Below are 17,668 nucleotides of genomic sequence, written 5' to 3' on the forward strand. Positions count from 1 at the left end.
AACCAACCCCATGGACTGTAGCCTGCCAGGCTCCTCTGTCCATGGACTTCTCCAGGCAAGAATACTGGAATGGGTTGCCATTTCCTTCTCCAGGGCATCTTCCCAATCCAGGGATCAAACCCAGGTCTCCCGCACACTGCAGGCAGATTCTTTACCATCTGAACCACCAGGGACGCCTCCGACCATCATGTTACTATCATGCTGTTACTCACAGTCCGCTGTCATTCAAGGTGCCCTGCTGTGCCCAAGCTAAGAAGCGGAGGAACCAGGATTTGACCTCATTCCGGACCCTACCCTCTTAACTACGACAGCCACCTTGGCTGTGAGTCCGGTCTACCGCGGCGGGGGCTCTGAAGTCGGCGGCAGATCTGGGTCCGCCGTCCTCTGCTGCGAAACCCAGATGGGACCTGCCACCCCCGCCCCGCCTCCCACCCGTCACCTCCTTGGGCGTTTGGGCGTAATCCTTCAACCGCTCCACCGATACAATGCTGCTCTCCAGGTCTGTCCAGCTGCGAACGGCCCACTGCAGCGTCTGGGTCACCTGGTATGAGAAGACCCCTCAGGGCAGCTTCAGCAAGACCACCCCGAGGTGAGGCAGGGGCTGGGAGGTGGGATCTGGGGCAGACAAGGGGGCAGAGTTTGACTGTAGCCACAAGGACCCCTCTTTCCCTTTAGTCAAATTGGGGTATGTGGACTAGAAACAAACCTTCAGACATCAGCTTGCCCAATCCTTCTTGAAGCAGTAGGGAGCCAGGACCAGAGATGGTGCATTGCCCTCCCAAGGACACCCAGCAGGACCCAGGCCTGCGGACTTCCATTCAGAGAGGGCTCCCTCCACTGATTTCCCATCACACTGGGAACCACACCGAGCTCCTTACCAGGGCCCACTCGCCCTGTCTGCTCCAGCCCTGCCCCCATCCCTCCCCAACCTCATTTCCCCCTAATCTTTGCCTCAAACACTCTCTCCAGCCACATTGCCTTTTGTGCTGTTCTTCTAACACCAGTCACACCTCTCCCCCATCCCAGGGCCTTTCCTCCTGCTGACTCCACACCAGGACCACTCTCCACTTCCCTTCCCCATCATCCCACTTGAGAGCCATAGATCTCAGGCCCCCTCCTCAGAGACGCCTCTGGACCACACGATAGAAAAGCACCCTCCCATCAGTCAGTCTTACTTGCTGCAGCCTTAAGCTTAGTTTCCTCAACTATAAAATGAGGACAATAACAGTACCCCTGATGGGGCTGTGGGCAGGACTGAATGAGCTAGTGTTTATAAAGCCCTTAGAACAATGTCTCATTCATAGTGACTGCTACTTGCGTATGCAACTGAACATGTGTGTATGTGTGTGTGTATATATATATATATATATATATATATTTTTTTTTTTTTTTTTTTCCTCTTAGAAGTGAAAACAGTGAAAGTCTCGGTCATGTCTGACTCTGCGACTCACAGACTGGAGCCCGCCAGGCTCCTCTGTCCATGGGGTTCTCCAGGCAAGAATACTGGACTGGGTTGCCATTCCCTTCTCCAGGGGATCTTCCTGACCCAGGGATCAAACCCAGGTCTCCTGCACTGCAGGCAGATTCTTTATTGTCTGAGCCACCAGGGAAGCCATCCTTTACAGATGTCATAACCTGACACTAGATATTGTTATTAAGAGTTAACAAAACGTTAACAGCACACTGGATATGGACTCTATATACATTATCTCAATCAACCTTTGCAACATCTGGAAGGAAGGGGTTACTGCCCATTTTTCGGAGGAGCACGCTGAGGCTCCGAGAAGGAACCTCTTGCCCGAGGTCCAGCCTCGGCTCTTGCAGAGCCGTGTTTTCCTCACTGGCTGGTAGGCTGGACTCAGGTCCTTGAAGGTCCCCCTGGCAGGGGTCTGTGCCCATTCTGCCCACAGCCTGGAGCCCAGGTTGGGGGGTGTCGGAAGTACCTGGAGGGCGGCAGAGACAGAGAAGCCCACGAGGCCGGGGCTGAGGTGGGCCTTGCTCAGCACTGCGCACAGGGCAGCTACGAACACCAGCCCGTTCCCCACCAGCTCCAGGTTGGCAGCGAGCCACCTGCGAAGGGACAGGTAAGACTGGGGTCAGTGGGGGCCTCTGTGGGACCTGCTTCCCTGGGCACAAGGGCTGTGCCAGCTCGAGTGGCCACAGGGTCCCGGCTACGATCTCCTCCACACCCAAGCTCGGAGGATGGGGGAGGCCCAGGCTGCCCCGTCTCGCCTGCACCCAGCTCAGGACCCAGCACACAGTAGGTGCTCAAGTAAGCTATGCTTTCTGTCCCTGGGCTGTGGCGAGCCACATCCCCTGTGTTTCCCCTGCCTGAACCCCACCTCCATCTTCACCTGACCAACATCCCACCCTCACACAAGTCAGCTTAGATATCACCTCCTTGGAAAGCCCTTCAGACCACTCCTTCCTTCTATCACTCTTGAAAACTAAACTAATCTGTCCTTGACTGTTGGCCTCCATCAGCAGATTGTGAGCTCCATGAGGGCAGCAACTTCATCTCGTTCATGGCTCTGTCCCCACCGAGAACCCAGCACAGGATCCGGCACACAGTAGGTGCTCAACAAATATATATCGAGTGGCTGAAGAAATACACACCCCTTTTATTGCATTCCTGCTCTACCATTCATTCATTTATTCATTCGTTCAGCAGATGTGTATTAAGCACCTACTGTGTGTCACACATGCAGGAGATGCTGGGGACGAGATAAAAAACCCTGTCTTCAGGGAGCTCTGGGTTTCACTGCACATAACACCTAGTCCTCCTAACACCACGATAGGGAGACTTTTGTCCCCAGTGGACAGATGAGGACACGGGGGCTCAGAGGGTCCAAGTCCACACACATAATAAACACAGCAATTTGAAGCCACATCTGCCTGATTGAGGCTCTGCCACTTCCTAGATGGCTGACCTTAGGGGAGTCCCTTCACTTCTTTCCTCCCTGGCTTACCCATCTGTGGGATGAAATAATATCTGGCTTATTACAGTTGAGAGGGTTAAATGAGATACACCCTGCCATATATGGTGCAGAAATCATTGACCTTTAGACAAAGAAGGTGCTTCCTAAATGTTTGTAAGGTTCCTCCTCCTTAGGCTAGGACCCCAGGAAGGGGCCATGGCAGGTCCCCCAGAAGACAGAGGGAGTTGAGACACTACCCACAGCTACAGAGCTTCACAGCCAGCCCCAGCTGGCTGGGGACCTGGACAGGAAATAGGAAGGAACTGACATTTACTGAATTCACATCTGCTATGTGCTTGCCCTTCTCCACACTCTGGCATCACACTGCCTGGATTCAAATCCTGATTCCACCATATATTTGCTGTGTGGCCCTGGGCAAGTTCTGAAATCTCTCTGTGCCTAAGATTCATCCTCTGTAAAATAGTCTCTGCCTGGTCGTGTTGCTAAAAGGATTAAATCAATTAACCCATAAAGGATGCTCGGACTGTGCTAGGCATGTGGTGAGCACATTACAAGTATTAGCTATGAGTATATTTGTTTAATCTCAATAGCCGCTCCATGAGTACAAACCCACTTTGACGAATGAGGCTCAGAGAGGTCATGTGACTTGCCCAAGATCACCCAGCTAGCAAGTTGGAGAGCTGTTTGCACCCGTGTCTGTCTGTGCTCAAAGCTGGTGTTCTTCTTCTTGCTTAGTACTGAAAGGAGGCTGAGGATGTTTATGTAGCTCCTTTGTCGTCAAGGCAACAGAGGGTTCTTCCCTTTTTCTGACATCTGTACCTCCTTCCCATCTGCTGTCGGGGATCCCCCAGGCCAATCTGCATCTGCTCACAGTGTGAGCCATGTGCACCCCTGGGATCTAGGCTCTGTTTACGCTCGACTCATTGTGTGACCCTGGGCAGGCCCCTTGACCTCTCTGGCCACACAGTATGACATGAGGGCTCATTCATTCTCAGGGGACACAGACGGATGAGAGGGTCTTCTTTGACCCCTGCCTACCTGTCAGCCACCAGCCGTGGGAAACTGACTCTCTGGCTTTCATCCACGTGGGCGTCATTCTGAGCCACAAAGGGGCCCTGGACCCGGAAGGCCCTGACCACTGGCCCGCCCTGGAATGTCTCGGCCACGTGAGAACACACACACGAGTATCTGGCTGACTCCAGGCGTCTGAGCTGGCACGAGCTGGCCACATACAGGCTCTGAAGAGGGATGGCAGAGAAGTCACAAACACACAGAGACAGAGTCTGAGAAGCAGAGGGAATTTTTACCAGCTTGCTGTGTGACCTTGGGTCAGCTGCTTCTCCTCTCTGGGCTCCAATGTCCTTGCAGCATCAGAGTTCCATGGGTCATTTTAAAAATCACCTGGGAAGCTTCAAAAACTCCCAGTGCCTCACCCCAGAACTATTAAGTCAGAATTTCTGGCATCATCGCCATGGCTTTGGAATTTTTCAAAAGCCTTCAAGTGAGTCTCAAGCACAGCCAGGGTGGAGAAACCACTAATCTGCTGTGCATGTCTTATTCTCAGCTCCAAGGCCAACAGCTTCACTTAGGGCCAGTCATTGTGGGAACAAAACCACAGCAGGCAAGGAAGGCAGCTGGACAAGTTGAATGCATTCACTTAACTCGAGGATTACATGTCGGGTACTGGGAACACAGTGATGCACAAACAATGTATGTTGTCATTGGCTTTGACACTGGAACCGTTACATAGCTGGCAGGTGGGGAGGAACCTGCCTTTATTGATCACCGGCTGCATGCCAGGCTCTTTCCAAATACAGCTGACTCTGGAACAACATGGGTCTGAACTGCATGAGTTCACTTATTTGTGGATTTTTAGTAAATCTCAATAGTCAATACTACAGTATGACATGATCCACTGTTGGCTGAATCTGTGGATATGAAGGAACTGTGTATACAGAGGACCGGCTGTCACTTAGAAGCACATTTTTCAATAGCATGGAGGGTTGGTGCCTCTAATCTCCATGTTGTTCAAGGGTGAACTGTAGTATTCGGTCATGGCGAGGTGGGCATTTGGAGGTGGACATTGTTGTGAATATAGAAGCAGTAAGCATCGTTCACAGCATATACATAAGAACACCAGGGACTCAGAGGGATGAAGAAGCTGGTCTGAGCCTCTATAGCACACAAGTGCCAGGACCTGGATTCAAATCCATCTCTGCCCAACTCCAAAGCTTTAGACAGAGAAAGCAGTTCCTCCCCCAGCTCAAGAGGGTATAGAAGAGACTTGGGATAGTTGTGGAGGGAAGTGATACCATGGATATTATCTGGCTACCATGTTGCTTTTTTCTACTTCTGATTTTTGTCTGGCTACCAAGGTTTTTTCTACTTCTGATTTCCTTGAGGGGCTGTGGGGTTAGCTGTCAATAATGAGATCTGATCAAGGAGGCAGTCATATGCTACAGCCCTGCTGGGCAGAGTAAACTTTTCCTTTGGTCGCAGTGATGAGTTCAGGATGAACACCCCCATGAAGGGCCAATCTGAATCTTCCCTGGAACTGATGTATGATTGCTGAGCTGGAGAAAGGTTGCTTGTGCTGGGGTTGATGAGGTGGGAGGCTGTAAGTACAGGGTTGCCACCGGGCCATCAGACCTGCCCCCTGGGGAAGGCGTGTGTGCAAAATTAGGCCAAGGAGAGCTGAATAAGTGATTCTTAAATATTAGCATGGATTGGAATTACCTGGAACGTTCATTAAAATCCAGAGTTCCGGGCCCTACCTCCATAGTATCTGAGTCAGGGGGTCTTGGATGGGCCTGAGAAGGTGCATTTCTAACTAGTTCCCAGGTGAAACTGATGCTGCTGTTCTGATACCACACTTCGAGATCCGCTAAGGGGTGATGTGGAGTGACAGCACTCTGGGAACAACTGATCCCCTACACCCTGGGAGCATGTCACTGAAATCGGTTCTTGTGTTTAAGCTAACTTGAGGTGGTCTCTGGTTTTAGCCACTGAAAGAGTCTAGCCTAATACAACAGTCTTCAAGAGCTTGCAATGCCTTCTTGGTTTCCAGATCACTGGAGAAGAGGAAGTCGATTTTAGCAGCAGCAGGATAAACTGTTAGATATTAATAACGTTGATGTGAACATTTGAGAGACAGAGATGAGAATAAGTGTTAGAAACAGACTGTGGTGTCTCTGTCTCTGAGAATTCTTCTAGGGGTGGCCTCTAGATGTCCGGCTGCATGGAACCTCTTACACTGAGTCCTGTCCAGAGACAGGGGACTGGTGGAGGTGACCTTGGATGACCCCAGGAGCCTCCTTGAGCTCTCCTTACCTGAAACCCAGCATAGAGGAGGAGCAGTGGCAGGATGGCCACGACAGCCAAAGGGGTGGTCACTGTAACCACCAGCCCAACTTCCAGGAGTCCAAAGGCATACATCAGTAGAGACCGGAGTTTGTCTGGGATGTCCACATCTACTATGTCCGTCTCCTTGGAGAAGCGGTTGAGCAGGTTCCCGATGGGTGTCCGCTCAAAGAAGCCAATAGGAGACCGGGCCACATCCCACAGCAGCCCCTGGAAGAGCAGGCTCGATGCCCGGATCCCACCGAGGAGCACTGTGGCCATGGAGGCAAACAGCCCGATTGCTGGGGACAGAGACATCAGGGCATCAGAGCTGGAGACCCCCATCACCCCATGGTGGCTATCCTATGGTTTGACCACCCTGATTATCCCTTGATGGAACCACCACGCAGAGGCTTGAATAGTGTCTCCCCTCCAAATTCATGTCTACCAGGAATCTCAGAAAGTGACCTTATTTGGAAATAGAGGCTTTGAAGATATTATTAGTGAATGAGCTTGAGGTGAAATCATCCTGGATTTAGGGCAGGGTCTAAATCCAATGACTGGTGTCATTGGAAAAGAAGAGAAGGTCCTATGAACATGGAGGCAGTGATGCACCACAAGCCCAGGTATGCCAAGGATGGCCGGCGACCAGCAGATGCTAGGAGAAGGGCATGGGACAGTTTCTCCTTCAGAGCCTCCAAGAGGGACCAGTGTTTACTGACACCTTGACTTTGGACTTCTGGCTTCAGAATGGTGAGAGAATAAAGTTTCTGTTGTTCTAAGCAACTGAGCTCGCGGTGAGGAGTTTTATGGCAGCCCTGTTGTTCCTGTTGCCTAGTTGCTTAGTCATGTCTGACTCTTTAGCGACCTCACAGACTGTAGCCTGCCAGGCTCTTCCATCCATGGGATTCTCCAGGCAAGAATACTGGAGTGGTTTGCTCTTTCCTCCTCCAGGGGATCTTCCTGACCCAGGGATTGAACCCGCATCTCCTGCATTGGCAGGTAGCTTCTTTACCACTAGTGCCACCTTGGCAAGCCCATGGCAGCCTTAGGAAACCAATATATCTGCTTCCTCCCAGAGCCCATGTGTGTGCTTGCAATGGAGCTAACTTCACTCTCTGTTTCTAGAGTGTGGAGAATTTCACCCCTGGACAGTCCAAACCTCTGCAGTTCAGGGGTGAACACATGACCCAAGTCAGGCCAATGAGGGTGAGACCTGGGACTTTCGGGAAGAGGTGCTCACTTTTTTGAGGTGGTGAGACTGGAGCTGTGAGATACCATCTTACCACCAAGGGGGGTAGCCTGCCTGCACAGGAAGCTATCATAGAGGAAGAAAATGAAGCTAATCTTCCAGCATTTGTTGTACCCCTGGATCCACAGCCATACCTGAAGCTAGTTACCTATGGATTCCAGACGCATAAGCCAATACGTTCTCTTGCTGTTTAAACTAGGTTGAGACATATAGTTTTATATAGTTTGTACATTATACCTATATAGTTTGTAGCTACATTAATTTCAAATAGAGCAGACGTTAGAGTAAGGAAAGTTATCAGGGATAAAGAGGGCATTATATAATGACAAATGTGTCAATTTTCAAGAAGACAGAACAATCCTTAATGTGTACTGCCTAACAATAGGGCATCAAAATATGTGAGGCAAGAACTGGTAGAACTGCAAGGAGAAATAGATGCATCCATTATCATAGTTGGAGACCTCAACCCCTCTCTATAAGAAAAGGACAGACGCAGTGGGCCGAAAATCAGTAAGGACAGAGATGAACTGGACAATACCATCAGTCAACTGGATACAATGAACATCAACAGATCACTTCATCCAGTGGCAGCAGAACACAAATCCCTAAGTTCACATGAAACATTCACTAAGATAGACCACATTCTGGGCCAGAGAATACACCTTAACAAATTTAAAAGAGGAGAAACTTTACAATGTCTATTCTCAGAGGGCAGTGGAATTACACAGAAACAACAAATACTTAGAAAATCCCCCAATGCTTGAAGATTAAACAACACATTTCTAAGTAACACATGGGTCAAAGAAGAAACCTCATGAGAAGTTTTAAAATATTTTAAACTAAATGAAAATAAAAACACGACCTATCTAATTTGGAGGGTGTAGTGAAAACAATACTTAAAATAAATGTATATCACTGAATGGGGCTTCCCAGGTGGTGCAAGTGCTAAAGAACCCACCTGTCAATGCAGAAGACATAAGAGAGGCAGGTTTGATCCCTGGATGAGAAGATCCCTTGGAGGAGGGCATGGCTACCATTCCAGTATTCTGGCCTGGAGAATCCCATGCGCAGAGGAGCCTGGTGGGCTACAGTCCATGGGGTGGCAAAGAGTCAGACTGAAGCAACTTAGAGACTGATAGTACTGAATAAGTATATATTAGAAAAAAAGAAAGATCTAAAATTCACCATCTGAGCTTTCACCTTAGGAAACTAGACAAAGAACAGAAAACAGAATCCAAAATGAGCAGAAGAAAGTAAACAATAAAAGCACAGTAGAAATCAATGAAATGGAAAACAGGAAATCATAAAGAAAATCAATGAAAACAAAGCCAAGTTGTTTGACATGATAAAAAAATAAAAAAAGATAAAAAGATGAGCTTATAGCCAGACTAAGAAAAAAGAGAGAGGAGACAAATTACTAATATCTGAACTTTTAAATAAAAGGACATCATTACAGATCCCATGGATATTAAAAGTATAATAAATGAATACTACAAACAACTCTATGCCTATAAATTTGACAACCTTGGAGAAATGGACCAATTCCTTGATAGATACAATCTACCTAGACTTATGCAAGAAGAAATAATCCAGGTAGGCCTATTTAGAAACTATTAGAGAAACTGAATTGATAATTAATAGCTTTCCAAAACAGAAAGTGCCAGGCTCAGGTGAGTTCCTGGTTGAGTTCTAACAAATATTTAAGGAGAAATTATATTAATCTCTACAATCTTTTTCAGATTCTCTATAATTTCTTTCAGAGGATTGAAGCAGTGGGAATACTTCCTAACTTATTCTATGAGGTCAGCATTCCCTGAAGCCAAAATCAGAGAATCATTACAAGAAAACTGCATAGACCAACATCTCTAAAGAACGAACATGTAAAAATCCTCAACAAAATAAATTAAATCCAACAAGATATGAAGTGAATTATACATCATGACCAAGTGGAATTTATCCCAGATGTGCAGAGCTGCTTCAACATTTGAAAAATCAATTAATGTCATCTACTACAGAACAGACTAAAGAAGAAAAATCACATGATCATATCAACAGAGGCAGAAAAAGATTATAAAATCCAGCACTTGTTCATAACAAAACAAACAAAAACAACCCCCCCAAACAACAAAAACCTCTCTCAGTAACATATGGCTACATTAAACTACAAAGCTTTTGCACAGTGAAGTAAATTATCAACAAAATGAAAAATTAACCTACTGAATGGGAGAAGATATTTGCAAATGATGTTTCTGATAAGGAGTTCATATCCAAAATATACTAAGAACTCATACAACTCAATGTCAAAAAACCAAACAACCCAATTTAAAAATGCACAGAGAATCTGAATGGACATTTTTTCAAAGACTACATACAGATGGTCAGCGGGTGCTTGAAAAGATGCTCACCATCACCAGTCATCAGGGAAATGTAAATCAAACCACAATGAGATATCATCTCATACCTGTCAGAATGGCTATTCTCAAAAAGACAACAAAACAAGTGTTGGTGAGGATGTGGAGAAAAGAGAACCCTTGTGCACCACTGAGGGGAATGTAAACTGGTGTGGCCACTATGGAAAACTGTATGGGGACTCCTCAAAAAATTAAAAATAGGACTTCCATACAATCCAGCAAGTCCACTTCTAGATATTTATTCCCCCAAAATGAAAACACTAATTTGAGAAGATACAGGCACCACTATGCTCATTGCAGTATTATTTACAAAAGCCAAGATATGGAAGAAACATAAGTGCCCACTGATAGATGAATGGATATACAAGATATAGTATATATACAATAGAATATTACTCAGCCAAAAAGAAAACTCTTGCCATTTGGGACAACATGGATGGACCTAGAAGGTATTATGCTAAATGAAATGACAACGACAAATACTGTGTAATTTCACTTATATGTGGAATCTAAAGAACAAAACAAATAAACAAACATAAGTAAAGAGAGTCACACATACAGAGAGAAAAACAGGAGGTTGCTATAGGGGAGGGAAGGGAAGAGAGAAAAGAAATAGGTCAGAGAGGTTAAAAGGGACAAATCTGCCTTCACAATATAAATGGCTCAAGAGGTATGAAATATATAGTGTGAGGTAATAGTGTCAATAATTATATCTTTTTATAGTGACAGATCATAACTAAGACTTCTCATGGTCATCATTTTGAAATGCCGACAAATATCAAATTACTATGTTATGTAACAGGAAGCTGGCATGAGACCAATAGTCAACAAGTACCGTAAGGGAAAGTTGAAAAGTTGGAAGAGGAACTAACACAGTGTTGTATTATACTTCAAAAACAAATTCATCAGACTTCTGGTCACCAGAGGTGAGGTATGTGGGGAGGGAAAACTGGATAAACGTGGTCAAAAGGTACAAGCTTCTAGCTATTAGGTAAGTAAATACCAGGGATGTAATGTACAACGTGATAAATATAATTAACACTGAAAGTGAGAGTGTTAGTCAATCACGTCCAACTCTTTGTAACCCCATGGACTGCAGCCTGCCAGGCTCCTCTGTCCATGGAATTCTCCAGGCAAGCATACTGGAGCGGGTTGCCATTCCCTTCTCCAGGGGATCTTCCCGACCCAGGGATCAAACCTGCATGGCAGGCACATTCTTCACCATCTGAGCCACTTGGAAGCCCTAATTAACACTGATGTATGTTATATATGAAAGCTAAGAGAGTAAATCCTAAGAGTTCTCACCACTAGGAAAAATTTTTTTAATGTTTGTTTAATTTTGTATCTATATGAGATGACAGATGTTCACTAAACTTATTGTGGTAATCAGTTCATGATGTAAGTCAAATCACAGTCCTGCATGTCAACGACATCAATAAATGTGGAAGAAAAATACAGTATAGAACTCAAGGGGAAAAAAAAAAAAAGACTGTGTGGTATTGGTGAAAGCACAATCAGATCAATGAAACAGAGGATGAACAGGTAGAACACAGATAATTTTAGGGCAGTTGAAACTATTCCGTATGACGCTCTGATGGTGGAGATATGTCATCATACATTTGTCCAAGCCTATGGGACATACAACACTCAGAGTGAACCCTGATGAAAACTGTGGACTCCGGGGGGACTTCCCTCCTGGTCCAATCGCTAAGACTTTGCACTCCCAAGGCAGGTGGCCCAGGATGGATCCCTGGTCTGGGAATGAGATCTCACATGCCACAACTAAAGATACTGCATGCTGAAATGAAGATCAAAGATCCCATGTGCCTCAACTGAGGCAAATCACATCCCCCACCCCCCACCCCCAGCCCCACAAAAAAAAGAAGACGACTGTTTAAAAAAAAAAACAACTGTGGACTTCAGGTAACTAGGATATAGGTTCATTGTTTGTGACAAAGTCACCACTGGGGGGATGTTGATAATGACCTAGGCTATCATACATGCGGAGGTGGGGGTATATTTCTATACCTTCTGCTCAATTTTGCTGTGAACCCAAAAAATAAAGGTATTTTAAAAAAAGAGAGAGAGAGAAGTTGGGGGCGATGATGGTGGGGAAGTGGTCCAGGACCTGCCTCCTCTGGGGCTTGGGAGGGGGGCAGCGGCAGCCACATGGGGGTGCTGGAAGCCACCAGCAGCCAGACTTTGGAGTGGTCCTCTGCTTGGCAGAGGGGCAGAGTCCAGCTGACCTGCTGCCCCACCTAAGTGCTCAGCTGTCCCCAAACCTGGGGGCCAATATTCTGCCTTTGCCGATGAGGCTGGGAGAGACTCTGAGGGTTCTGTCAAAGTAGGGTCTTCCCCAGCCCCAGCTTAAGGATGCAGGTCTGTGTTTGCACCCAGGACGGTTGCCCAGATGTTCAGGAAACAGAGGGTGAGCCCGGGTGTGTAGGTGAGGCAGCCCCAAGGAACTCTTGGGTGCCGCTGGAGGGTGGAGAGGGGTACCTTGGAGACAGCCCAGGAGCCCGAAGACCCAGCCCCGCAGGGCCGCGTGAGTCTGCCGCCCGTCCATGGTGGGGTCGTCTGCCCACAGGCTCAGCCAGTAGCCACGGCAGAAGGAGGCCACTTGCTGGCAGAGGAAGAGGAAAAGGGCATAGAGGCAGAGCGGGGTGCCCACTGCCCGTAGGTAGGTCAGGTACATGGCAGCCTTCACCTGTAGCACACACAGGAGAGATGGGAACAGAGCAATGCCCCAGGGGAGACAGGAAAGGCCAGGCGGGGCTCCCAAAACACGCCAACAGGCAGACGGAACTACCGTGCAGTACCTCCCACCTGGAGCATCACCTCCCCCCAGGCCCGCCCAGTCTCAGGACCCCCTTCCTCTATGGCTCCCAGATGGCCAGTGGGAGCCTTAACGGGGACAGGCGGTGGCACTTTCCAGGTTGGGAGTGGTTATTTGAACACCTACTATGGACAGGCATGTGTCTCCATCCTCATCATATTTCCCACCTGACTGAGACACAGAGTGGTTAAGTCATTTATTTAAGGTCTAGTTCCTACATATATGAAATTCTGCATGCAGCTGCACCCAGAATAATCTTGTTCAAACATCCACCTGACCCCGCATTGCTGTTGCTGACCTATCCTTGACTTTCTCTTTCTCTTGGAAGAAATTCTGAACCTCGGTACACCCTCTGACCTCACCCGCCCGCTAGGCACTATCTTGCTGGTCTCATGGGATCCTTCTCTCTGGCTCCTTCTCACTTCAAGGCCTTGACCCCTGCTGTTCCCTCTGCCCGCAGTGCTCCTCCCTGCTCTTTCCATGGCTGCTTCCTTCACCTCCTTCAGGGATGTCAAATGTCACTCCTCAGAGCATCCTATCCAAGCAGGCCACCGACTCTTGGTTGGTCCCTATCTCATCACTTTCTTTATTTTCTTTACAGCATCTATCATTGCCTGATATCACCTTTCTTATTAGCCTAATTGTTTCCTAACCCCACCACCACTGGCCTGCAATCTCCACCAAGGCAGAAAAGTCATCTGGCACACAGTGGGGGTTCTGAAAATGTTTGCTGGGTGATGAGTAGGTGGATGGTTGAGTGGACAAAGGGGTGAGTGAACAGGTAGATGGGTGGGTGGATGGGTGAAAGAGGGGGTCTGTAAGAGGCTGGTTGGATAGACGGATGGCAGGATGGATGGATGGGCGGATGACTGGGTGAGTGAAGAGTTGGATGGTTGGGTGAGATGGATAGAAGCCTGAGTAGATGGGTGGGTGAGTGGGTGGAAAGGAAAATGGATGGATGAATGAATAGGTAGGGAGTGGATGGATAGACAAAGCAGCATAGGAAAGAAGAAATACTGTAAACTTCAGATTCAGACTATCCTAAGTCTGAGCCCCGAGTGGTCACTTGCTAGCTGTGAGAACACAGACAAATCTCTAAACTCCTTAAGGACTCAGTTTCTTCATCCCTAAAATGGAGCTATCATCATCTGAGTTTATGGTGGTTGTGAGCATTAAGAAGTATGAAGTGTCTGGAATCTTACTTGGCACATAGTAGGTGTTCAATAAAGGTGAGTCGTCCCCCCCCCCCCAACCTCTTCCCACACCCAGTGCTGTGTATGTGGGGAGGTCCCGAGCCCTGGGGGGCAGAAGTAGCAGTGGATGTGGGGTTGGGAAGCAGCAGATGGTTACCCTGCCATATTGCGTGCGGTCCTCTCCTTTCGGCCATCCTGGCCTCTCAGGATCATCCAGGGGAAGCCCTGTCTGGGCCTCTGAAGCAGCGCTGTCCTTCTCAGGGACTAACTTCATGAACCTGTCATTTAGAGCAAATGAGGACCAATCTGTGCCTCTCTTCATGGGGCGTATGGTAGCCACTGAGTCACTCGCTCACTCACTCATTCATTCATTCAACTAACGCTGTGAGCACCAATTAGGTGCCACGTTCCTGTTCTCCCTCTGCAGTGCCAGCTAGATGCCACCTATCACCCCAGAGTCGACCAAGCCTGTTCTTCCAATGCCATCTCACTGAGGGAGATCCTTGGTTTTCATTTTGGTCTAAGCATTGCTGCAATCATTTTGCACCTGCTGTTTACTCTCAGATTTGTCAGTCCAGGTTTTCAGGAAGTCTGCCGAACACTTCTGGATTGTTCCTATTAACTGTGGCTGAGTAGGCTGATGACCTTAAATATGAATTGCCACTTACTGTGAAACCATGGGCAGTTGACTAATCCCTCCGTGCCTCAGTTTCCTCAGTTGTCAAATGGGGATAATCTATGTCTACCTATCAATCATCTATCAACCAATCATCTACCCATCAGTCTATTTATTCATCTATCAATTTATCTCTCTTTGTGATATTGTGATTTATGTTAAGAAATATATATATTTGGTCTTTGGCCCCATCCCTGGCACACAGCTCCTAAAACCCTTGTAAATTCCTAAGTGAGAAGAGCCTTGAGAACATCTCTGTTCTACTGAGATGACTCTGGGTGGGTTCCTGGATGGGGGCTGGTCACCAGAAAAGCTAAGCCATGATTAGAAGCTTGGGATTTTCAGCCCCACCCCAATTCTCCAGGGAGGGAAGAGGGGCAGGAAATGGAGTTAATGATGAATCATGCCCACATCGGGAAGCCTCCATAAAATCCCAATTTTATATGGGATTTGGGGAGCTTCCAGATTAGTGCACACACCCAGAGGCTGATACACGAGGCTCCACGCAGACAGAAGCTCCTGCATGTGGGACCCTCCCAGACCTCGCCATGTGTGTCTCTTTATCTGGCTGTTCTGTCTCCTTGATCACATCCTTCAATAAACTGAATGCTGTGGGCTATTTGAGCAAATTAATCAAACTCAAGGAGGGCGTGATGCAAACCCCCAATTCATCCCCAAGTAGAACAGAAGTTGTGCAAACCCTGGAGACCTACTACTTGTGACTGGCATCTGAAGTGGGGGGAGTAGGCTTGAGGGACGGAGCCCTTCACTTGTGGGATCTGACATTCTCTCCAGGTGGTCAGCCTCAGAACTGAGTTCAATTGTAGGACATCCTGTTGGTGTTGGAGAATCGCTTGCTGCAAAGTTCTGCGGCGGGTAGGGGAGCACCTGTCTGGTGTCAGAAGTGAATGATGTGGTTGTGTGAGAGCCTCTCTGGTGGCAGAATGGTAAAGAACCTGCCTGCCAATGCAGGAGACACGGGTTTGAACCCCGGGTTGGGAAGACCTCCTGGTGAAGGAAACGGCAACACACTTCAGTATGCTTGCCTGGATAATCCCATGGACAGAGGAGCCTGGCAGGCTATAGTCCATGGGGTTACAAAAGAGTCGGACACAACTTAGCAACGAAAAGACAACAACAATGGAGAGAAAGGGGGATGATTAGCAAATTTTTCCAATACAATATTCATCTACCTACATCTATGTATCTGTTTCTCTGTCTTACTATCTGTCTACCTACCTACCTACCTACTTACCTCTCTACCTATTATCTATCTGTCTATCTACCTAGCATCCATCTACACATCTGTCTATCTGCTCTTACTTAGGATACTGTACATTGTGGGCCTGCCCAGCAAATGGCCAGGAGTGCTCTGGGTGACTGGCTGTGATGGGAGGAAACGGTCCCAGCCTCAGGGGCTGAGGCCCCTCCACTTTCCGCTGTGGTCCCCCAACAATTGGCGCCCAGTGGTCTATTGTTCTGTTTTTCAAGGTCACTTCCCATAAGAATGGAGTGCACAGGTGGCCCATCCCCTTGCTGCAGATGGCACCTCAGTGAGTCCATCAGTGAGTGGCTAGAGGGAGCTGGAGAAAGGGGGACACCAGGCCTCCCCCGGTGACCCCGCCAGCACCAAGTGATGCTGATGTCCCTCAAAGCATGAGCCACAGGGCCTGGCACGGACACTAACAAGCCTGGCCTGACTCCTTCTTTGCATCGGCCCTGCCCCACTGCAGCCACGAGACAACTCTGACAAACTCCATGGCCTTCATCACACCTGAGGGCAGATTGGTCATTCTGTGAAAGGGACACGTGGGCACTTAGTCATTTTGGCTAACTGACCGGCCGGTGGTCTCTGGTGAGTCATCCTGCACTGGGCCCCGTGGTGGGTCTTCAGCAGGTGTTCAATCCAGAATGGTTGGGCCCGCCCCACCCTCCTGAAATGAAGGCGGTCACACAGCGCCTCTGCTTCAGCCTCAGCTTTCGGGCCCTCCCGGTGCTCAGCACCACAGCGAACTCACCTCTCTGATCCGCCCTCAGGCCTCCCACCTGCGGCAGAGCCTCTGGGGTCCTTGGCACTGGCCGGGGGTTCTGCTTCTGCAAGGTCAAGGGAGCCGTGTCACTCGATGGAGCTCGGTACCTCGGGGTCCGGATGCTGGCTCTGACACCCACTGGCTGTGTGGCCTTCACTAGCTGACCATCTGCGTCCTCTCACCTGGCTCCTTCTCTCTCACTCCGTCCTCCCTGGGCTCTCCCTGGAACCTCATTCATTCACTCACTTATTCACTTGGCAAAAATAACCAAGCATCTGCTGTGAACTTGGGGCTGGGAAACAGCAATAATCACTGCACCAAGTCCAACCACTTGAGTCCCCTCAATGCCCTTGCACAAGCAGTTCACTGTTTCTGGAATGTTCTTTTCCAGGTAGCTCTCACCCAACCTCAGATGTCCTCTCCCGAAGGAAGGACCCTCCTGCCCCCCATCCCCTAGGCTGGGAGGGTCCCATCTTCAAGGTCCAGGTGGGTGACACAGTGAATCAACACTTAGGGACTTTACCAGGGCGAGCCACGGCTTAGCAGAGGAGGCGGAGCCTGGGATGGGGGAAAACGGGCTGTGAGCCCCAACTCTGTCTTGGAGGGGCAGCAAACAGCAAACAGATGGAGGTTCAAACCCTGGCACTGCCACTTACGAATCAGGTCAACTTGGACCAGTTCTTGAACTTCCAGGCTTCAGTTCTCATCTAAAAAATGGAGGTTTCCCGTGTCATACATCAAACTCCCACTGGCTATTTTACAAATGGTCATGTACGTGTTTCAAGCTGATGCTCTGTGACAACCTGGAGGGATGGAGTGGGGAGGGAGGTGGGCAGGGAGTGGGGGCTTCAGGAGGGAGGGAGGGGACACAGGTATGCCGATGGCTGATTCATGTGGCTGTATGGCCAAGGTCATCACAATACTGTAACTATCCTCCAGTTAAATAAATAAATTTTTTTTAATGAAGGTAAGTACAGTCAATCCTAAAGGAG

At 48.4% G+C, this 17,668-nt stretch overlaps 1 protein-coding gene across 8 annotated transcripts in view; it reads right to left on the reverse strand.

Annotated features, from left to right (window-relative positions):
* ABCC6 (ATP binding cassette subfamily C member 6) overlaps positions 1-17,668 on the reverse strand; it is a 70,601-nt gene that overhangs the window by 13,102 nt on the left and 39,831 nt on the right. For 7 of the 8 annotated variants that reach the window (XR_009694420.1, XR_009694421.1, XM_061152912.1 and 4 more), the window contains 7 exons: positions 16,665-16,740; positions 14,128-14,248; positions 12,441-12,648; positions 6,270-6,580; positions 3,978-4,177; positions 1,944-2,070; positions 440-541 (listed from right to left, as the gene is read on the reverse strand). Coding sequence is in view for 6 of the 8 variants with exons in the window: in XM_061152912.1 (XP_061008895.1) it covers positions 440-541; positions 1,944-2,070; positions 3,978-4,177; positions 6,270-6,580; positions 12,441-12,648; positions 14,128-14,248; positions 16,665-16,740 (1,145 nt within the window). In the remaining 2 variants the exon portion in view is untranslated. The remainder of the gene's footprint in view (positions 1-439; positions 542-1,943; positions 2,071-3,977; positions 4,178-6,269; positions 6,581-12,440; positions 12,649-14,127; positions 14,249-16,664; positions 16,741-17,668) is intronic. The other variant, XM_061152910.1, reaches the window with a different exon arrangement.

The sequence above is a fragment of the Dama dama genome, chromosome 10 (assembly GCF_033118175.1).
Source record: "Dama dama isolate Ldn47 chromosome 10, ASM3311817v1, whole genome shotgun sequence".
Taxonomy (NCBI): domain Eukaryota; kingdom Metazoa; phylum Chordata; class Mammalia; order Artiodactyla; family Cervidae; genus Dama; species Dama dama.